The sequence below is a fragment of the Callorhinchus milii genome, unplaced genomic scaffold (genome assembly GCF_018977255.1).
Source record: "Callorhinchus milii isolate IMCB2004 unplaced genomic scaffold, IMCB_Cmil_1.0 Scaffold17, whole genome shotgun sequence".
Taxonomy (NCBI): domain Eukaryota; kingdom Metazoa; phylum Chordata; class Chondrichthyes; order Chimaeriformes; family Callorhinchidae; genus Callorhinchus; species Callorhinchus milii.
The window spans coordinates 10,623,607-10,647,830 of NW_024704758.1; the positions used below are offsets into that span (position 1 = coordinate 10,623,607).

The following is a 24,224-nucleotide window of genomic DNA, read 5'->3' on the forward strand; positions in this document are numbered from 1 at the left end:
GTGCTTTTGCAATGAGCAGAGCTGCAGTGCCCCCATCGCCAGTCGAGCTGTGCTGAGCTGAGTTGGTCTTCTTTGCATGATTTTTTTTTCTCTCTCTCTCTCTCTCACTGTTCATTAAGCCATTCCCTCCCTCCCCTATCACAGGCAGAAAGTGGTGTGGCCCATGTTCCTTTTGATCCGTTTGCATTGGGAGAAATAATCGCGCAGTCTGGTTGGAGCAGTCAGACAGACAGAGAGAGAGAGAGAGTGAGTGAGTGACTGTGTGAGTGAGTGCATGAGAGGAGAGAGAGAGAGAGAGTGAGTGTGTGAGTGAGTGCATGAGAGGAGAGAGTGAGTGAGTGAGTGTATGTCTTAGCCACTGGCACTCAGCAAACGTTGCATCGCCTTTAAAGTTTCACCTTCCAAGAGAGAGCCAAAGGGGGAAAAAAAACTTATTAAAGCAACGACCCACCACCACCACCACCAGCCTCAACCCAGCCATGCTCTGATGACCTCTCCAGCTGCTTTGCTTCTCTCTCTCTCTCTCTTCCCCCTCTCTTTTAAAAAAAAAAGAAAAAACCTTCAGGACAACTTTATTGTATTTTTTTTTAAAAAAAGAAAATCCTCTTCTCACCCACCTTTTTTTTTTCCCCCCAAAAAAGTTGAGAATCTGATTATTTTTCAGAATTTTTTTTAACCAACCTCCCCAAAACTCATCCCTTCTTCCCTCCCCTACCACCACCACCAAAAAAAAGGAAGAAAGAGGGGTGGGGGGGTGGTGGTGGAGGGAGGGAGGAGAAAAAAAAAAGCACTCAAGCCTTCAAAGGGAGTGAGACCAGATCACAATGCAGCCTGTTGAGCTGCTTGTTGGCTTCTTGATTGCTACCGTGTTACACGATGAAGGTAAGAGATCACAACTCAATGCAGAACTGGACCTTTCCTGCACTTTTGTCTCTCTCGTTGTCTCCTCTTCCCTTGTGTGTGTCTGTCTGTGTCTGTGTGTCTGTCTGTGTCTGTCTGTGTGTGTGTGTGTGTCTGTGGTCTCTTTATTGGAGAGATCAGATACATCAACGCGTGGAGTTTGCAACAAAAGTGGATGTGCAACAAATCAATAAGTGCTTTTGGTGCAAACCAAAGAACCCCAAAGTGATGCCCCCCCCCCCCCCCCCCCCCCTCTCCCTCTGTGCTTTAGACATGCAGCGTGTGGTTTGGGTTCCTCTGTGTGTCACTTAATAACACCCCTATTTATTTATATTACAACTTTAGGGAGATTTAGAAAGGAAGGGGAAAACATCCCCACAAGTACTGACTGACTGGGGTTAAAGGGGTGATTGCCTTTGCTTCTCTCCCCCCCTCACCACCACCCCCCCCCCCCCCCAGTGAAACAAACAAAACACAGCAGCTCAAAAGTGGTTTGCAGAGTAAGGTGGGGAGAAGTTTGTGCAAGTTTCCAAATGTTTTTTAAAAAAGTGTTTCTTTGTCTATTTGGGGGTGTTTGGGGGGTATTTTGTGTGTGTGTGTGTGTGTGTGTGGTGGGGGGGGGGGGTGTTCAGAAAGGACAGAGCTTTTCAAGTTCTGCATTTTTTTTGCCCTGGAGAGTGGATAATTTTAGCAGATGTGTGGGTTGGTGCGTGTTTGTGGGGATGGGAAGTTATACAATGTTCACTTTTGAGTTGTCTATATTTAGGGGGTGAGGAGGAGGGGGGGGGAGTCTAAACGAAAAGCAGCCCAGCAGAACAGTTCCCTTTCGTCTGCAGGTTTCCAACACCTTGCATGTTCCAACAGCACTGGTATGCACTCAAAAAGAGTGAGAGGTTCAGTCCACGCGTGGAAAGCAATCCCGAATCTCTTACTGTAAGACTGTAGGATCGGTGGGACGTTGCTTTGCAAATGAACAGCTCCCCATAAAGTTATGCCACGAAGATAACCAAATCGACAGCATTAGCTCTGGGATAGGCAACAGCTATTGCAAAAAGCCTGGGACTGATCCCGACATAAACTCTCCCCCCCAAAGAGACGTTCGAAAAGCCAAATGCAACTGCTTTATTTAACTGCTCGTTATTTTGTCTGTAGCTCGGAAAGAACTTGACTATTTTCTAGAGGAATAAAACACCAACCGTTTTTACAGTCACACAAACGTGGCCAGAGAAAGGGTTCTGCACTTGAATGACACCTACAATACAATATGTGGTCTTATAAATTGTGCAAAAACAAAACTAAATCAGCCAGTGTGATGTTTGGGTGGAAGCCCTGGACTGGCCATTGCCTTGGGGTGTCCTCCTGATGTGAAAGGCGTGATATAAATGTAAATTTATATGGTAAGATGTTCTGTTGAAATTGTTATACGTACCTGAGTTTAAATTGTGCAAAAGAAGACCTTGTGGGTGTTTCGTTTCGTTTGCCCATCAGGAGATAGACCCCCATGTGGGCTGTTGCACATCTCCTTAAAATGTTTCCCTTGCAGCTCAGTCTGACCTAGACACCAGTTCACCTTTTATCAGTTCCAAGACAACGGATTACAACAGCTCTTAACATCAGAGAAATTCTTATCAATGCATTGTCTGGAATACAATTGCAGTTTAGATTAGGCAAACAAGTACTGATGCATAATTGGTTGTATTTCTCCAATTGAACGTCTTCTGCTGCCTTTGCTTTGTGTGACCAGTGGTGGGGAATTAGACACCTATTTCCGTTGTAGAACTGTAATTACTGGCTCTTCTGACTGTAATTATCTTTCTTTCTGAAAGCTGGAGTATACTTTTGCAAAAGCACTATTCAGAGCCTTTGAACAGCTAGCTGTAATACTATAGTTGCGACAATAGAAGTAAAGTTAAAATAGGTTAAGTATAGAGGTGAAAAAAATACACCAAGGTCAGTAAACCAAATGTTTAACCAGTTCAAAGCCAGTTTCCATATCCTTCCACAAACACAAAATGTAAGCATATGACTGTTGTAACATTGCGTCGGTTATGACCTAGAATCAGACTAATACACATTATACAGTGTTCCTGCTACATGTATCAGCAGCAATCGCTGTTCAACTAAGGGTTAATTCAAACCTGCAGTTCTACAATTTGTGGCATTTCAGATTGAAGCTCCAAATTCAGAATAAGACTCTGCGTTGACCAAAAGGTGATTTTGTACATGCATTTTGGCTGAAGCAAGAAATGATTTTATTCTGGGGGTGGGGGTGGGGTGGGGGGGGGGACATTACAGTTGCCAGAGGAAGGATAATGGTCCCAATGCAATTCAGATGTTTTGATGTCGCTGCTTGTACTGTGTGGTGTGTAGAGCAGATACAGCTATTTTGAATTATTTATTTGAATTTTAAAAAAATGCATTGCAAAAAGAAGCAAAATATTGACTATTGCGATCAACTTGTGTGAAGTACAAGTGGACGTAATTCATTACCCTGATGAGTTTTCATGTCAGGTGCGTTCCACCTGCTTTACAACGTGGCACACTGGAGGGAGCTTTACAGCAGATATTAGTGCCTGAAAGGAAGGCAAAGCTGCTTCCAAGTATGTTTAGTATCTCATGCCTGACCTTCTTGAGTAAAATTCCCTTTTGTCCCAATGTTCTTTTATGGGAGAGAGGATTGCTTCATCGACTGGAACTGGGAAAGGTTGATAGGACAAATTGCTGACCTGTGCTACATCTATGTAGCTCACTGTATTATGTAATTTTAAAATGCATTGCTTTTGTAGCATAAGTTAGCCCATTCCCATATATTCATTTTGCTTCCTTCTTTGCAAATGATCTTGTACTTCTCATTCCTACAGTTCTTTACTGTGTGTGTGATTATGCAGCGAGACATCCCAGTTCGTCCAAACTTCCAGTGAGATGAATCCTTAAGACATTTCTGTTGCATTTTGAAACGAGAGTGCACGTATATCTTAAGAGCCATGTGTAGGAGGATAAATGAGAGATTGTTAAGTGTCATTGGAAACTGAGGTTTGAAAATCCTTTCAGTTGGGCTCATTATGGATCAGTTTCTGGTATCCTACTTGCCTGTATTTATCCAGGCACCATCATAGTTATAAATACAGCGCAAAGAATTTCTGTCATAGAATTTTCCTGCTGTCGTTGTATAAAGCCTTCAGCTGTTGTATTACCGGAACTTTGGTTCTCTCAAACACTCAGTTACATCAAGGGAAAAGCAACAGCTTCTTCAGGGTCCAGATGCCCTAGATATTGTGTAAACACATGAGATGGATTTTGTTTAGTATGTATATCTCTCATGTGGTTTTGTAATAATTATAATATTCCTTGCATTTGATATCATGCCTTATCATGTCGTTGAGGCGTCTCAAAGTGCTTCACAGAATATACTGTAAAATGATTATATATTTGACTATGTTTTTTGAGTGAAACGCAGCAGCCAATTGTCACAGTAGTGTCCCTGTCCCACAAACAGTCATGAATTGAGGTGTTGTATATACAATAACAACAAGTGACATTTGTATAGCTCTTTTCACTTAATATCTATTACTATATTTACTTTATGACAATATTGGTTTCCAACAAAATCAATGCTACCGACACAATTTATGTCAAATTAGAAGCCCATAATTCTATACATTACGTACATCTAATTTACTTTGTATTGAAAACTGCATATCTGCCCTATGTGGAAGGGGAACACAATGTGCAGCTGTTGATTTTAGTTGGCAAAATGCCACAAAACAGAAGGACGATAGCGTTCTCTCGACTAAACTGTTTTCTAATTTTGGAGAGAATCCGATGATAATGATTCTGCATGGTTACTTGAAACTGTGCTGCAGAAATCGTATCAATTCCAGTAAGTTTATTATACATGCCATCATTACATGAGGTTGCTGCCCAAGATACTCAACCTTCGGGTAGATCTCTTGTACCAGTAATCGTTAAAGATATTTACCAGTTCAACTTGGCGATGAATGCTTGTTTCATTGGCCTTTATGTGTCTTCTCTATTTTTAGCAGTGGCTTTTGATATAAACAATAGCAGCATTTAATCTGGGAGCGCGCAATAGCCATGCAGTCGCCTTCCTCTTCAGCACCATTTAGGCTCGTAACCCCGGACAACAGCATCCATAAAGTGAGACAGTCCGCAAGGAAAGCTGTAATGAGATTGGGGTTGTAATTTTCATGACAGAACTTTGTCTGGTTTGGATACTCTTAAGCATGGTGATGGGTTACCATATGTCAAGACACCCAGCTGATGGAAAAAATAAACATTACCTAACTCGATTTTAACATAATATTTGTTATCCTCAAACAAAGGATTCTATATTCTAACCCAACAAAAGGCAGATTTTTTTCCAAATGAAGTGTAATGACGTGTTCATTCTTGATTATAAAGGATTTTTTCTTTGTCGTATTCAACAGAATGATTGATCTGAGTATAACAGGCATAACACTGGCTGGGATGTATGATTTAACCACACAATGTTTCAGTGCAAAGTGCGGGTAGGTTTCCTGTGAAGAAGTTTAGGTTGGATTACTATTCTCTTTGGCGGGTGTGGTAGAGGCTTTTCATTCCGGCCCCCCGCAAGGAAAATTGTTTCAGTGACGATGTTCCATAGTGCATTGTACACTTCACTTTAAAACTCTATTTGTTGTTTGAATTAGGAGTTACGGACTTAATTTGGATTCAGCTGATTGAAGCTTGCACTGCTTCTCCCATTTGAAGGGGACTTCGAAGTCCAGATGGAGTTAAGGCGTTGATGCTAGCCATTGTGTAGTTATTTAATTGAGCTAATAACTCTGATCTCAAACAGACATTAGCTGGCAACTTCATCTCTACAAACCTGATAGCCCAAACCAGCCTTCTGTGATTTGCAAAGTAAACAGAACTGAAGTGTGTTCAGATCTGGTCGTGTTTGATAATGGATCAGTGGCAGACAGCCACTGAAATAAGTCAGCAACAGCACATAAAGTGGTACTTTGGCTTGAAGGATAGTGATTTGAGGGTAGGTTTTCCCATTTACAAGAGGGCAGTGGAGCCGCTGGGATAAGGAAAATGGAGCTATTCCATTTAACTCTGCTATATGTTGGGTCTCTGTTTTCTGCTGTATTGAAACTGTAGCACATCTTAGACATATCAACACATTAGCATTTATATTCCCAGGAAGGCACAATATTGTTCAGGGAGGGAGGGGTGAATGGACAAACAGACAATGACATTTGGCCCACCAAGCCTGTTCTACCAGTTGCTTTTAAAACTCAAAATTTCCTCCCACGTAATGGTTTATTCTGTAGATTGCTATACATTACTCTGAAAGTTTTATCTTGTAACAGATTTGGAGTTGGGAGGAATCCACTCTATTGAGTTGATTTGCAATTTGAAAGTGTTAAATTGACAATAGAACAGTAATATATTTATCAGGTTAGTGTAGTGATGGTGTGTCAGAGTGGCATAAGGTTGGACTGCACCCAGAATTGCACACATAGAGGAAGAAATGTAGCATTTCACAGTATCCAGAATTTAGCCAGTTGTTAAATCCAATTTTAACTTTGAAGCTGCTTTTTCTGTACCTCTTAAAAGTGCTTACAGAAAACCAACTTTAAAATGAAGACTATTTAAAAATTTGCCAAGTTCTGCATAGTCTGAAATGCAACATCGACCCAGGTGGAATTTATTCCCGATAGGTATGTTGTGAGGATAATACGCAATGAGCAGGCATGTGACTTTCTTTATAACTGACCTCAGAATGACTTAATGCTGTCATTGGAGTCCTGTAGCTCAGTGGTTAGAGCACTTGCTTTGCAAGCGAGAGACCTGAGTTCAATTCCAGGCAGAGGGCGAAACCTTGGGCAAGTTTCCTTACTCCACACACCTAATAATAATCCCCCCAAAACAAAAAAAACAATACTAAATTGGTCATTTTCAATCTACGACTGTTTGTGGGACATTGCTGTGCGCAATTGGCTGCCGCGTTCGCCCACAAATGTACAGTCAATTCACTTTACAGTATATTCTGTGAAGCGCTTTGAGACGTCTAGAAGACGTGAAAAGCGCTATATCAAATGCAAGGATTATTATTATTATTAGGTGTAATACAGAAAAATATTCCATTAACCGGTACTGTCGTCCTTTGAACTTGATGATCATTCAGTCCTTTTTAACTCACAAGCTTCATAATCACATAATTTGTGCTTAACATTACAAAAATTGTTTGCACTGTATCCTATACATTACTATCTCAGGCTGGAAAGGCTTTCACGCAGCAATTAAAAAGGGAAATTCAAGGCTATGGCATGGAAAAAGTTAAAAGTCTGGCAGCACAATGCAGTGAAACTGTTGAAGTGAGACGATTGCTTTAGAAAAGTAGATTGATTACAGCTTTAGTGAGCAAATGTTTGGTAGTCAATAGCAGTTTGAGCACCACTTTGGTTAAAAAACATAGAACAAGTGATTTGATCAATTTCTGCACTTGTTGGCTTTCATTTAGCAGAACCATTTTTTTATTATTACAGGCACAGTCCAAAATATCCTGCTGCTAATGTGATGGTATCAGATAATGGACACTGATTAACCTTCCTGAAGGTTCACAGGATTGTAGTAGTTCCTTGAAGCTCATAACACTGGATTATAAATTTAAGGAGGAGAGTACAGGGATAGCCAAAAAAATCTCAGGTTTGAATCCATTTGGGTGGTCAAGGTCAATCTGCACTGGAAGGTACATTTGCCAAATACCTCGGAAGGAATTCTGGTCTGTAGTCATTCAATCACATGGGTCTCTGTACATGGTATATTAATCCACAACTTCCGGGCAGCTTTGTTAGTGGCATTAGATTATACCCTTTAGGTAATTCTCTTCTGGTATTTTCTTTGTTGCCTTGCAATGATTTGAATTGTGTTCACCTGAACAGTACATTAATAAGGCAGTGATATGGTGCTTGGTCAGAGAATGCATCTAATGAGCACATGGCTTAAGGGAGGTGTTGTTTGAAAGGAGGAGAAACTCTTTATAACTGAAATTTGACAGCCCTGGCTACAACTCCACCAGTTCTGGCAGATGAAACGGAAGAGGGATGTCAAACCTCACTTGAATCATCATTATATTTCCCCCCACCCAAACCCATACAAACACACTTGATTGTGATGATTTTGATTTGTTAGTTCTGAGATGGGAAAAGTTTCTTTTCTACCTCCTTTTTCCCCACTCCCCGATTGCAAGCACTGTAAATTGCCACCGCGATGGAATTGGAAAACTCATGCACGCAAATCCATATCCAAAGAACAGATTTGAAGTAAGGCATCTATTTTTCCAGTGTAGTTCAGGAGGGTGTGTGCAGAACGCATCAGCTCTATCTCTTCGTGTGTGAGCTTAAGGGCACTTGTTAAGCTGCAGCTTTAAATCGCAGCAGAGAATTTAAGTTGACCACCTGTGTGGTAGTTATTGCTGTTTGTTTACTGAGTATTCCTGGTATTTCCCAGATCATTTCATTATGCAACATATTCTCTGCACTGACATGCATGTACAAACTCTTCAAGTTATTTACTAAGTTATTTTTACAGCACGATATTTTTTCTCAGGTCAACAAAATCTTTTTTTAAAGAAAACCCTTTTTGTCATTTGCAAAGGGAATGGAGCTGAGACTGATTTGAGCAAATGAGCTTACGATTGTTTGAAAGAAGCTTTGAACAGATGAGCAACAATGACTAATTAAGCAAAAAACAGTAAATGTATTGCTAATTTCCTAATGGCCAGAGCAAGTTGTCCACTTGCTAAGTGACACCACATCTTGTAATTTAAAAAAAATGTATTATTTAGTTCTGAGAGTAGAATAAATCTATGGCAAAACACTATTTCAGTGGGCGAATAGTAGACCTGTGGAACAGGCTCCCAAGGGAGACAGTTGTAGCCAGACGTATTGATTCCTTCAAACACAGATTAGACAGTTTTAGGAAATATTGTGGGATATAGTACATAGGTAGTTTGGGACATATGTGCATGTGGCTGTCAGGAAGGTGGAAGGCAAACTAGATGGACCTTGGTCTTTATTCTGTTCAAACTGTGATCTTGATGTGTTTAAACCTTTTTGTAAACTCGATTCACAATTAGAAAACATTCTTCTAGCAATCGCATGACCATCTCTCCCTTAGGGTAAGTATTTTTCTTCTCATTTTCTTTCTTACCTCTTGCCCCTCCTGGGCTGTGCAGTCAACTGACTTGCTCTCTAAAGGGTCTTGAGGATGGTCCAGGGTCCTTCCTGCCTGGAGAGAGGCATCTTGTCTAGGAGTGCCCCGGGTACAAATCCTTGACTGTTCAGCGCCTTGGTACATCCCAACGTGAAAGGTGCTATACAAATGTGATTTGTTGTTGATTCTCAACTCCCTTCAGTATTCTGGCCGAGTTCAAAATCGCAGTAATGCGAAACATCCTGGAGTTGTTCAGGTTTCTACCTGTGCCTATTTCCAAAGTAACTTGCAATACTCTTCGTATGCTGTAAACCTGTCCTTCCAAGCACAGTACCCAGTTTGTTCCTTTATATATAAGAAAAATCGTTTGAAACTTCTTTTTTAATGGAAAAAACCAATTGCTTTCTCTTGTTTCTTAGTTTCACTGTCTAGAGCTTCTCCCAGGTTAGGAACAATGACAGATGAGATAGTGAGGCTGTCATATTTGTCACTCTAGCATGTTCCCCGACAGGGAGATGGGGTCAGGCTGCAGGGGTGTGGGAACGCGTAGCTGCAGCGTCCCCAAGCTGGCGTGGGGCCAAGCCTGAAGACCTGGCGCAGGGGCAGAAACATTCAATCTCCTTTGGATTTGTAAATGTGAAACCAGTCAACGTGCAAGCTTAAGAATAATGAATGCAAAAACTCAATGAGCTTCTGCAGATTCACAAATTCTAGGCACAGTCCTACACACAAAACAGGGTAAATTTTAGTCTACTTTAAAAATGGACAAAATGTGTTTTTTTAAAAAAGTTTGGAGTTCAATGTTAATGTTGAGCTGCTATAATTGTTATTTTTTTGTAACCAGATGGAGATTGAGCAGATTATTGCTGTAAACTGTTGTGTGTCTTGGGGGTTTACTCTGAAGAAATTTGCACAGTTTTCTTTGATGCAATGATCAAATGGGATTGTTCCTTGGTTGAGTGGGTCTGTACCAGAAATGGGTCTCTGTTCTGCGTACCCCATGATTGTCATGGTATTAGAATTATCTGCAAAATGGCCTTGGCTGTAAGAGAAAGCACAAAATGGTTACATAAATCTATCTAACATTTATGTTAAGAAGTACCTTGTGGTGGCATTTTCCCCCATTGAGTCCGAATGGAGGGAATTCCAGGCATGCTGTTTCTATAACATCATTTTAACTGATTGCTGAAGTGCCATTTTTGTTGTTGCTCATCTATCTTGCAGCCTCAGTCATTTCTAAAGTGGGCCCCATATGCGATTGGCCGCTGAGCATGAAACATTCCTGTAGTGTCAGCAAAATTGACTTCATTGTCAATGAACTGTTTACGACAAGATAGTTGTTCTTTAACTCATCAAGTGCTAAATGTTGGTCGCTGTTTTCAAATGCACACCGGTCATTTAAGAACTTCAGAACCTTTGTCTTCCAATGTTGACATGTATGACTTTCTGCGCATCAGTGTAATACAGAAAGACACGATGGGAACAATGCAGAACTACAGGCATTTCATTGTCCATCCATCCAACCCAAATTTAAATTATTTTCTCTTCTATGTACCCCTGACCTAAGCACTTTTTTCTGCTCAAAGGCCACATGATTGATTATACTCTGCAGATAGCCACTGAGGATTCCTAAGGATATACCTGGATAACTTGCCATCTGATAGTTTGTTCTTTTCCTGTTGCAGAGTCTTCCATCCCTTGGCTAGAATTGAGAATCAAAGGGAAAAAGGTGTCCACTACTATGGATAGTGACTGGAAGATTTCAGGCAGAAATACATGGTATTTGCTCCGTGAATTGATCTCAGCCCTTGGCAACTGAATTGACCACAGCTGCCCAGGGTTCAGAGAGGTGGGGGAATCCGCCAGGGTTCTGGTTTCAGCTCCTTTTGTCTCTATCTAGATATCCCTGCAGGATGTGTGCATGCGGGTTAAAGAAGGTCTTGACTATGATACCTCCTACAGTTGAATCACTGTCTGACACTCACTTTGAAGTCACTTGAGTAAGTAGTGAAGGATGCCTGGAAGCTATGAAACCACACCCCAGTGGAAGGAAAAATTAATCAAATGGCTGCAGGAGAGGTGGAAGGGAGAAAGTTGGCAATGGTGGGAAACAGGAGGGAGGTGCTAATAGTACAGGGCTTTTTACAATACTATCTTTGTCGTTGTACGCCTGCAACTTAAAGAAATGAATCTACTATACTGGGGAGGTACAGTGCAGTTATCTGATGGATGCAATCACATTTATCTGAATCACGATTTCTGCTGTTCTTGAGATAAAAGGTCCCAAATGAATAGTTATCTTACTACAGCAACAACTTTGCACTCAATGCTGCCCGCACTGTGCTTGCTTCAGTCTATGGGTGGTCCTTTGAAAACCGTCTCATGAGGGTGTCTGATGCCAGCCCTGACTTGATCAGGGCCAGGTTGCGAGGAAGATACCAGATGAAACGTACTGTCTGTCCTCTCACTCATTCCATCAAAACTGATGGTTTTTAAAAAAAGTCAACAGCTACCATTCACGCCAAATCGCAGAACACCACAGGCCGTGCTGCTTTGACACAGAACCCATCGAGGCCATTCTGAAAGGACTGTTCAAATGAAGTGCTTCCACGAGCTGACTTCATTAGTAACTATGCGTGGACAATGTTTGCCATTCTAACCGATGTTTGAAAAGCTTATTTGGTACTTTGGAGTGAGCTGATATTGTTTGTTTAAGACAGCCTGCCACTTTGGTCCGCCTTTGATTAGAGGTTGGAGAGGCAAGCGTATGAATGTGGATGAAGTTGCAGGAAACGTGACATTACTATGCCATGCGGATTTGCAATAAAAATGCCTTTGTGCGAGTAACGTATGAGACTCCCCATGCATTAATGCACAAAATCCAAAGGGCTGGAATGTGATTCTTAATGAGATCTGCTTGTAGCAGCATTAATGCACAGCCCATTTCATGTAACAGTCCAATGTTAATTACTTTATCAACTGCATTTAAAATCCAGTATTCCTCAAGAAGAGCATGTTATTTTTCCTTGGCTTGCCTATACATTCAATACAATTAGATTATTTTCTTAGGCTCATTTGATAGTGTTTAAGACTGTCGCCAAAAGTGAAGGAGCCTGTGGTTCAATTACTTTAAAATTTGAATGAGTGAATTGAAATCTGTAGGTGTTTGAATCAAGGCTTCTCCGTCTTTAATTACAGGAATATTAACCATGTAGAGATTATTAAACATAAGGTTGTCTGCTATAATTTTCGCATTGTGAAAACATGCAGAAATGCTGGGTCAAAGTTTTGATGTGTGAGTGCAGCACGCTGGAACACACATTCCCCATGACAGCTGCTTCATGCATTAACCTTTCCTTCAGAGCCAAACCACAGTCATTCATCACGGATGCAACTGACTACAAATGTTTTGGTTGGTGACCATATTTGCTAAGTGAGCAGCCTAAGTAGTTACCATCGCCCCCCCAAATGAATTTCTACCGATACTGATTAATGACAATTGAATTATGATCCATTTTTGTAAGTGGGGGAGGGGGGGGAATAATGTGTTGAAAGATTCCCAATACTTGTTCAGTAATTCATTCTGTGTAATGGGGATTTTTTCCTTTACTTTTCAAAGTACTTAGCAATGCCTACTCTATACAAATAAGGCACTTCACCCCATTAGCAGTGCACATGGAGGATAAACGAGAGTTATTTTCGTTATGAGCAGCTAATCTATTAGGAGGTAGAAAAATGACATTTGACTATTCTTGACTAATGTTCCAAATAATCTTGTTGAAAAAAAAGTCCTTTTTTTAAAATACGCAAGTATTACAGTCATTTTTAACTCCATAAGAACGTGCAGTTACACTAAAGGACTTGCGTAGCATCTAATGCTGTTTTTGTGAATCTTTTCACTGTGTTGAGAACATCAATCAGCGTTACTTAAATACCATAATCGGATGTGTTTGATGTCAGCTGTTTTAAGAAGGGATTATTGTGATGCATATTGGGGGTTCCTCTTAGCTACTGTATTTACTTGGATTTTGTATCCTTCAGTGATGCCTTAGGAAAAGTCAATATACTTAGAAAACCCTCATTGTGAAAAAAATGCTGAAAATGTATTTTAATATTTCTCTATTTTGTAACCAGTTTATTTCTAGTATTCATCTGGGCCTCCTTTGAATTATAACTCTTCAGTGCTTAACAGTATAAATTGCCAACTGACTGTGTAAATATACTGTGTGGTGTGAGACTGAGTCATACGCTTGGGTGGGGGGGATGGGGGATTCATCCACATTGACTTAGAATGGAGGGGAGAGAATAACCCCTTCTCTCCCACACCCCTTCGAAAAATCTCTTCACCCCCCCCCACCCGTGCACACAGCAACCCCCCCAAAAAAATAATAATTTGATCACTTAATCCAAGGCTGGTTGTGCGGAATTGGCTGCCGCATACCCACGAAACATACAGTCACTATACTTTGTAGTATATTCTGTGAAGCGCTTTGCGACGTTTAGAAGACGTGATAAGGCGTTATATCAAAATGCAAAAATTATTATTATAAGGTTCATCTCTCATCTATTCTGAGTTAACCAGCCTCTTTCAGGACAGCAGTAGGACATGCTTCCATTGTTTTCCACATCCTTAGCTGGGATGGAAAACATTTGGCTGTTGGGGAGGGGGTAGTGGTATTTCTCATCACTCTTGAGGGATCTGATCCGGCTGGAAGTGTGTGGAATTCAGGCGAGAACAGGGCTCAGTTATGGTGATGTCCACAGTTGAATAGTCTGCCAGCATTTGTTGCCCAGACTCTCACGAAAGTAATCGCTGCTCAGGCGAGATACAACAGGGCTCTTGTATACACCTAACAGTAACAGCTGGCACATATTGTCCTCCCGGGGCAAGATGGGGAGGAAAATGTAGGAAAATTTGAATTTAAAAAAATCTAGGGCCACGGATTGTGAGATAACGATAATGCAGGAGATTTGAGTTTGATTCCCAAATCTTCACGGATGTTTGCATCTCAAGAAATGGAAGGAGGAGGTGTAAATTGTCTGGCAGAGCTGGCTGAGTTGTCTTGATGAGGGGAGAGAAAGCTCACTTCAACCAACACCTGCATTCATTCATATTGATGCAGAGGCAGTGGAATTGTATACAGAGATATGGTGGCACAACTGTATTCTTAAAAACTGTGTCTTTTTTATTGCTCTTTCCCAACGTTTGTATTCATACATTTTGGCCAAATGACAAGCAATGGAGGCAGTTCTAGCGAGATCCTAGCGATCTTCGAAGAATATATGTCAAAAATGTTTTATTGCAAATCATAAAATAACAAATGAAATGAGAGCGAAAGGCCATTTCCCCTTTCTGGCAGCCTTTTATATAGCCTCATTTAATTTTTTGTATGGGTCATTTCCTTGTAATACTCTCCTCCTATGTATCTATTATCTTACATGTAGTTCCTCCATCACTTACCCACAAAGGGTTGAAAATGGAATCTCAGTTCAACGCAGCCTTGATCATTTATGGGGCCATTTAAACAAGTGAACGCAAGATCTTGGATTAAATACTCTGAGGACATTGTGTTCTCCATATTACAAAGGACTAAGATGGGTGTCCTTTGTCCCATTTTAACATTACAGATCTATTACTGTGACACATGCAGAGGAGGCGCAGTATCGTCGTCAGTGGGCGAGAAAATGATACAGACTGAATTTATTCAGGTTTCCGATTCCTTGAATAGTTCCCTAATGAATGAGGAATATAGAATTCCTCTTATGAGTTAATGAGACTTGAGGTAGTTAGTAGCACTTCAGGGCTTTACTAATGGTTGAATTACAGGCAGTATCCTGGGACTGCCCGCGCTTTGTTTGAACTTGATAGTCTGTACAGAGCAGACAACTTTTTTTTCTGCTTTTTGGCAACTCGCTGTGTGTGTGTAAGAAATTAATCTCCCCCCAGAAAAGCACACAGTCTAAGTGGTCTATGAGCTGACTGAAGTCGTTCAAATGTACTGTAGTTTGTTAGGAGCTTTACAGCTGGCAGGAAGGAGATTTTTCCCAACAGAGGGGAGGCATTTAAATGCAGGTCTCAAAGGTGAAAGGACAGTCTGCTGAACCACTCTGCTCTTCTGTCTGTTAAATTTTGGTGGGTGGGGGAGGGCGCATTAGGTGCTCTAACTTGAGCTAAGGCTCTTTTGTCTGATGAGGAAAAGAAGATTTGCAGGCGTAATCATTTATCAATCTGGTTTTATTAATCAATGCATTTTACTAATTTGTTGAAGCATTTGGTTATAGTTTTCACAGAGGTAATAAACTTATTAAATGCAAGGATTGTTTGTAGTTTGGGGGTTACTGAGGTGGTGAGTGTTGCTCTCTCTCGCTTCTGTAACTTTGATTCTACGCTTGAAGAAGTTTGCATTTAGAGAAGGTGTAATTGTTACAAATATCTGTTTGCATTTCGTATCTAGCTGTCGGGATGTGGTGTATTGGTTCGGTTATTCCAGATTCTGTTGAGTTTCATGGTGTAAACCGGAATGACCTCCATGCTAGAGAATCATGTTGTGAGCCAAAAGCACCAAGAAAATTAAGATAAACACCTGCATGTTAATTAGGGGTATGAAACACTATTCGCCAGCTGTAGCAGTTTACATAGTGAGCTATGTAATAGGATTTCCCATGATCAGCACATAATGTAAAATATGCTGCAGTTAGCAAACAGCGTGCAAACCAAAATTCAACAACATTTTGGTTATTTAGAGGAATATGGTGTATTTGTAATGCACAATATATCGTAATACAGAAACTTGTGATTTCCTGTTTTTCAGAAAGCAACGATGTTGGTCTGCAACTTTTTTTTAAAATGTACATATACATATGCCTAATTCGCCTCTGCAGATAACTCACCACTGAGCTCTTTTCCCTTGGAGTGACGAGTTATCAGGAGTTTACTGTATTTGATGCTAAAATAAGATTTAGAATACATTACTTTAATGGTTGGCTGATGTATGAAAATAAGTTTCCCTCTTGCAGTTCAGTTCCATGAAGTGAGCAGCAAGTGTGGCTTTTTCAATGCAGAAAGCAGAAGTATGATGGCTGTTAAATTAAGCTTTTCCCTGGCAAAAGCACTCGATCTTACGAGGGCTCGACTGTATTTTGGGCTTCTATCGTATTTATTGCTGGAATCCCTTTGATCCTTTGTGTGCTGTTTAAACTTGAGATAATAAGCTTTATCTTGTCATTTTGTATTAAAAATGCATGATGTGCAGAAAGCGTAAACGCAGTTTTCATCTTCGTTCAGACTCCTCCATGTCGCCTAGCGATCAGGACCTCCTGAAGTTACTTTTTCAGTTTGGTTTCACCTTCTTCCTGTGGTGCCGGTGACAGCTATTCTGGCCCCAGTCCTGGACAGATAGATGTGCCCTTTGTTCATTCTGCCAACCTTTGATTTACAAAGTTCAAAGGGATGCCGTGGGTGTCTATTTTCTGAAGCTGTGAAAAGAAGCCGAGACTGGCTTTTGTTTCGCCCTTGACCTTCCAGCATGTGTGATAGAAGAGTGCAATGGATAGGTCAAGCCTGATACTGCAGGAGCCATCAGCATTGGATTTTGTATTACATACTTCTGAAGATCAGTTTTTATATAACTCACTCTTGCGAGTACATTCCTTGCTACACATTTTAGATTTCAAAATGCGTGACCCTGCTTCCCACCGTTCACTAGGCATATAACTCGGACATCCAAACTTTTAGCCATGATTTAGACCCAATGAATCAAACAACTTCTTAAATGGTAATGTTTTTGTTCCCAATTGTTATTAGAATAATAACTTACAGTCATTTTAATTACATTTAGTTAAACATTGCGGTTTTGGATATACCACACACCAGCCATTTACAGCCCAAATACTGTTTTCCTAGGATAAAAATAATAATAAGTTTATAATAATAATTCCTGGAATAGTTTCTGGGTTTTAGATTGGGAGTGACCCTTGAAAGCTAGCACGAGTCCCAGTGTGACAGACCTCACAGTTATGTTTCAATCCACGGTGGGCAGATGTAGACCAGGGACAGCAATGCAATAACACAAAGTCTTGCTGGGTCTCCTGTTGCCTAACGACTCGTTGTGTAGATCAAAGAGAAACCCGCATGTCACAACAGCATGACAATACGCTACTCCGTTATGTGATCCACTGGTACAAAGCCCTAGTCAAAGGTGAGAGGTGATTGTATGTACTTGTATGAACATAAGAACAGGAGTAGGCCATTCAGCCCGTCAAGCTGTTTCGCCATTCTATTAGATCATGCCTGATCTGTACCTCAACTCCAAATACTTGTAGGGCACTTACTACATACTATAAACTTTTGTAAGTGGGATCTGTTGGTGAAAGAAAGATGTCTTCAGTTTTGAGGGGAGGGACCCTTATTGAGGTCTATAACATTTGAAATGGGTTTCGAGTAAACCCAGAAAATTACTTTGGGATATAATTTCCAAGACAGTAGAACAAGAAGGCATACACTTAGAGTTGCAAAAGGCAATTTCAAGACAGATACCAGGAAATATTTATTAATCCAGAGGACAATTAACAACTGGAACAGGTTACCAGTAAGGGAGGTTGAGTTCAAGACGCAGGAGTTATTTTTAAAATAAATTGTTGCTGAGATGGGAGGACAGCACAGTGGGTTTTCTGGAAGGATGAGATCAGATGGGCTGATGGGCATTCTATATCTGATGCATCCAAACTGAGCTTGTCTGATGTTGGAATACATTGGCAATAGATTTAGGAACAGTCCTGTGCTTGTTGCTTTAAGACTACAATGTCTAGTCTCATCCATTGAAGCGAGTAGCTCAATTCCTTAAACCAGCATTTCATCAACTTAATTTGAATACTCAGCATAATTGAAATTTTATACATTTTAGTATTTTTACTTCGTGTCCCAGTAAGTATTCTTCGAATCAATCAAATGCATAATTCTGACTCAAGTAACACTATCAAAATTGAATCAAACAGCAAGATATTGTGAAATTTGATTATTTTTTCCTAATTTATTGTTCCCCGTGCCAACAAGCTATGATCTATACATGACGCAGTCACTGGAATGCTTCAGGGATATTTTGGAACAACGCAGGCTCCGCTGGGATTTCCCACACTGCTTCTATTACAACCTTTATTGGGAATGATTGGATGAGGAGTCAGTGCTCTTGTCAGTGTTTTATGATAAGCAGATGCTGCGGCTTGTTGGCTGATGCACTTTTCAGGTTAAAAACAGCAGCTGTCAGGGAATATGCATTTGATTGTCATTTACTGATGCTCGGAAGCAAATATAATTGTATCCTTTTTGATGAAAACCATAGTTTATAGTCTTGATTTGTAACCTGGAATAATGAGCAGGTACAGTGGCTGTGGAAGACTTCTGAGATGCTTTGTGCTTGAATATTTACCCTTATAGTATTAAAGTAGTTCCAGGGTGGAAAAGAAGGACTACCTTATATTGGTGTAGGGTTGTGTTCATCAACACGGTTGTACTATTTTTAGTTTTAAAACCTCTAAATCGTACATTTTAATGACCTTTTTAAAAAAGATGCTTTTTTTTTCAAACTTCCCTCTCAGACCAAAACAAGAAAGTATGTCATAAGGGTAAGATAAGCTGCAACGTAGATGGTGGAGAAAAAGAGAGAGACTTTTGCTGTGCTGGAATCTCTCTTTCTTCCTCTTCTCTGTGTTGCTATCCTTCTTTGTCCCTATCCCTCTCTCTTCCTCTCTGTCCCTCTCTTTCCCCACTCCTCTCTCTCTCTCTTCTCCGCCTCTCTCACTCTCCCCCCCTTCTCTCACTCACTCTTCACTGTCTGCTTCATTTGGCAATTTTTTTCCTTTCTCTCTGCTGAAATCAAGAAATTGTTACATGTTAATGAACATGAGCTGAGCATTTCTGAATCCGCCCAAAGCCACAAAATTCTGAATGACGTTAACCAACTCGATGAGCGTTCTAAAATTAAAATTTCAAGCCAGCACGAAACTGATCCTAATACTACATATATTGAATATTTAAAACGACTTCAAGCAGTCTAGTTGCAACAAACCCATTTTTGTAATTGATTATTAAAATATCGATTACCGAGTTTAAAAAAAATAAATGTTGGAAATGCTTTTCCGCATTTTAAGGAGTAAAACATATGAATGTTTTTGGCAGAGCCCTACATTGGGACTTTGAGCTCATGTTCTGGGTGATGCTCCAATATGGTGCTGGGGGAAGCACTGCACTGTCAGAGGTGCTGTCTTTGGATGAACCAATAAACTGAAGTCCAGACTGCCTGTTCACTTGGACATTATAGATCCCATTATTAGAGCCCTTCATCAGGGATCAGAAACTCCTGGAGACGCATGTGGTTCCTGAAAGCTGGGGAAACAAAATAAGTCTGATGCACTTTAGCCAGCACCTGTGGGGTCAAAAATGTATTGCATTGTCTTGTCTTCATTGATATTTTTCTGCTGTTCGATTACAAACCTGCTTCTGAATGATCGAAACAATTTATCCTTGCTTCTTTATCTAGAACAATGTGTTTGAAAAGGTTAAGACTCGTGAGTAAACCATGAATTTATTTATTGACTAGGAGTTTAATAATCACCCTTGTTCATGGTGTTGGTCTGAAGTAGTTACATCAAAGAAGACATAAGCATGTGTATGAGCCAATGACTTGGTATTCAAGGTCAAACACCGTGGAGGCTTATGATAGCAATTCCACATATTTTCAATCAGAATACCTCTTGCGGATAGCATATGATTGCTTATTGTATGTTCACACTGTTAAATAATTTCATGTCTACCAAGTGCAAATTCTCAACTCCTTCACTAAACATTGCATTGTGTTCTCACTTGCTACCACCCTCATCTACTAGGCACAGCTGTAATAACACCACCACCTGTGTCTTAATGGGACCAAGGGGTTGCAGTGGGACTTGTTCCAAGTTATTTCTTAAGTAGATGATGTGATAATAGAAAATAGTTAGCTTAGCGAGAGTTCAAAGGCTTTTTGGGGAAGTAGGCTTTTAATTCTTTCAATGCAGGCAAGTGTTTATCCCTGCCGATGAAAAGAAATCAGAAGGTCCAGATACTGTACACTGCTAGACTAGTTTCTGCAGATTCAGACTTGATTTTATGAACAATATTAGATAACTGGAAATAAATGCATCATCCCTTTTTGATTTGGCCTTCATTGTAGATACTGATCGTTTGACTGCCTCAAAACATATTTAAGAATTTTGCTTAATGAATAATTAAGTATTCCGTACTGCAGCTTGAGCAATGTACTGTATTTAGTGACAGGAATTGAGTATCAGATGGAGGCCAAATTGAGTGAAATCTTTTTGGATACATTGAGATAAGTTATTCTTGTATCAGATAGGATTTCCAAAGTAGCGTGGGAAAGCATGCAGAGGGAGCTTGTGTGGCAAGAATTTGACTCTAATGAGCTATCATAGTTTCTGAATGCATTGATTCGTAGTCATTTTTGCAGTGATTGATCACCAATATTGCTACATAGCTGTTCGCGCCTGTCTTACATGCCACACAGCACTTGGCCGAATTTAAGACATTTTCCCATGAGTATTTCCTCATTTTGGCACAGTTTGTCACATTGAACTCTTGTCAAATCTACAAACTCGTATGTACAGCATAATGTCCCTGCCTTGGATTTTCTAATCTATTCCTTGTAAGTGGTTGAACTACTCTAAGGGAGAGGGATGTATTTATTGCCATTTAGTGTTCTAGCTTGTGCATGACTACAGAGACATTTATGATTTCTCTCAGCTTTGTGGTTGAGGTAAATTACAGAACAGTTAAGGATATCGGTACAAGAAGGGAGAGAAATTTTGGGAAAGTTGTATTAGACCACTTCCTTGCCCAATAGCTGGTCAGAGTGGCATTGTTATAGGATTGCTGCTCTAACTTGTGCTGGAATCACGGGGGCTCTTTAAATGCAAGTTATTGTTGGAACTCACAGTCTATACAGACCCAGGGAATGCTAGAAACTGAGTCAGGCTGACACCAAAAACTGCACCCGAACAGGGATTTGAACCCATAGATTAAACATCTGATGCTTTAATGACTGAGCTATCTGAGCAAATTACAGCAAATTCAACAAATTACTATCTGTTGAAAATGTAACAATCAAATTGGTTCATACATACATTCAAATATATTCATCTGCAGTGATGGTGGAGTTTACACTGTCGCTGGAGATAGTTAGGAAATAGACTGCCAAAGGCATACCAGCAAATCCTTCAGAATTAAAACCAGGACAATGCTGAAGAGTCTGCTGATGATTTTCTTGCTAGTGTTTCTCGTTGGTACCTCAAACATTACTAATAATAGACTCGATTTTAGATATGGTTTGGACTGAGGTACCAAGCAACTTTCCTTGTGGTTTTATATAATTTTCTGTTGCCTCCTAAACAAATATTTGCCAGCCCATCACATTTGACCATAGGCACTTTATGCTATCATTTTTTAATGATAAACATTGCAGTGAATTTCAATGTTGTTTGATATTAATCCCATCTGCCTATTTAATTAGCTGTTTGCTGACATTTGTAGAATTGATGTGGTGAGGTCCAATAATGAATAGCAGAAGCTGTTTGTCATTACATAGAATTCGTGCATAAACAAGACATCTCCATAAGCTTGTGGACCAAGTGTAAGATTTTGCTTTTCTGTTTATGTGATGCAATTCTACGTGACTGAAGACTTGGCTGGGAACTGTTTCACATATGGTGCATTATTTAGCAAAGGTACTAGGTTCTTACTAGTGAGTGTCTTGTCCGTAAACCTTTTCTGCACTGGAAGATTGACTTAGCCCATAAAAATCAACAGCTGAAATAGCTATATTGGATGACTGGAACATGAGAAAATCTCTTAAATACAATATATTCATATTGAGAATCTCAAAATTGGAATGTGCCATCCAATATATTATCCAATGGATATTAACAAATAATTTTAATTTGCTGAAAAGTTTTTTTTTAATTGTATGCCTTTCTGTATTGAAACTGCAAATATAACCTTATGGGATAACATAAATCGTATTTAGTTAACATTGTTACTCAGACTTCCCTTGGGAGGTCTCAAAGTGATTTAACTTCACTTTGGTACTGAGATTGCAACTGCTAACACAAGGTTTTGGTATCCTGGATAACTTGTGGAGTGTGTGAGGGCCGGTTGGGATATGCTTCATATCTCCTCAGTTCAGACTTTTTTCTAAATTACCTACAGGCGTATTTTATCATTTTGCAGCCACAGCAGTCTTGATATTTAATGGGTGAGGACACTAGATCTTAGAAATGCCCAACTTCTTCCCCCCAGAATACCTGGGGGTGTGAGATTCTTGTATGAATTCAGAATAAGGCATAGGGTGCCCTAACGTAACATGAAGAAATACTATTCCACACTTTTTTTAAAAAAAATTTAACATTGTAGTTTCTAAAAGTGGAATCAGCTTGTTTGAATCATAATTATTGCCATTTTGTTAAATTGTAATATGATGAGCTCCTTTTAAATGTAAGACAAGTCTCCACTGGCTTCCCCAGAACACAAGCTACAGAGCTGGTAATTATAGGGATGAGAAAATTGTGTTTATCCATTAATGTTTGAAATACAGACTGGCCACAAACAATGCTCTTCATGCACTTTTCTGTCTAGCAAAACACCCTGTGTAATCCCTTAAACTGGATCAGTAACAGAGAAAATGATGAAGAAAATTAGCAATGAACTAAACCCATAATATATAACACACAGGGTCGAGATCCTTGCATATTATATAGCAGCTCACCACGTCGTGGCAATATAAAGCACACCACAGAATTTACTGTGGAGTGTACCTACTTTAGTTTGTAAGTGAATGCAGCAGCCAATTTACACAGAGCAATGTTCCACAAACAACCATGAAGTGAACGACCATTTGCTTATCTGGGCATTGTTGGCCAGGACACTGGGAGAAACTCCCTTCTCTTTTTGATTAGTGCAGTTGGATCTTTAACATTGACCTGAACAGGCAGACAGAACCTCAGTTTGACGTCTCACTTGAAGAATGGCACACCCGACAATGTAGCGTTCCCCCAGCCCTGTTTTGGAGTGTCACCCTGGACTGTGAGTTCTTGAACCCTCAATTCTTCTGATTACGAAGTGAAATCTGAGCCGAGTTGACACCGAGTATGTGCAACAGAGTCTGTTCTGGGTTCCCTGTTTGGTGTAATTGAATGATAATAATAGGTCCCTGGAACGGTTTTATAAAATTGGTAACACACGATGATTTAGTTCACCTGTTCATGTAGAATGCTTAAGTTGCAACTATCGTATGAGTAGAGCAGTGGCAGTGTGACTTGCAGAAAGTAGGTTGATATTATTTCAAATGAGATGAAAAGGCTGGAAAATGGATGGATTTAATAATGCTTGTGATGTTCAAACCTGGCAACTATTTTTTATATCTTCACATATCAATTGTCACAACACATAATATTAATATGATAATGCTTGCATTTGATATGGTGCCTTATCATGCATCAAAGCGCTACACAGAGTTTCTGTAGAGTGTCATGACTGTATTATTTACATTTTGCGAAAAAAATCCACCTACGATAAGAAATAGCTTGCTTTGTTAACTTGTTATAGTGTCTTTTCACATCAAATATCTCAAAGCGTTTCCTGAGTAATTGCTGTCGAGTGTAGTGACTATTTCGCTGGCAAACACAGTTGTCATTTATGCCAAAAAAAGCCCCACAAATTGTCATGAGGTGAATGACCGATTAATCTGGAGGTCCAAATGCTGAGAAAAAAAAACCTTTGCTTTTCGAAAAGATTTGTGGGAGCTTTGATGTTCACCTGAAAGAAAGCAGATGGGACCTCGGTTTTAGTATCTCCCCTGAAAGAGGCACCAACAACAATACAGAGCTTCTCTAAACGTATACTTTACATTGAAGTGGCTGCTTAGGCTATGAGCTCAAATCCTAACAGCAGCTATGTGTTTCCTGTAGAGAATCAAAAAATATGAATCATTAATCTCTTCTGTAAATAGTAGTTCAGTTTCTCATAAAGGGATGTCAGTACAAAAAAAGAAGCAATGCAATTGTTTGTTACTGTT

The 24,224-nt window shown here is 39.9% G+C and overlaps 1 protein-coding gene across 2 annotated transcripts in view; it reads left to right on the plus strand.

Annotated features, from left to right (window-relative positions):
* Positions 1 to 747: 747 nt before the first annotated feature.
* lrp4 (low density lipoprotein receptor-related protein 4) overlaps positions 748 to 24,224 on the plus strand; it is a 146,888-nt gene continuing 123,411 nt past the window's right edge. For both annotated transcript variants that reach the window (XM_007887656.2, XM_007887657.2), the window contains exon 1: positions 748 to 882. In XM_007887656.2, the coding sequence (XP_007885847.1) occupies positions 825 to 882 (58 nt within the window). In that variant the 5' untranslated portion in view covers positions 748 to 824. The remainder of the gene's footprint in view (positions 883 to 24,224) is intronic.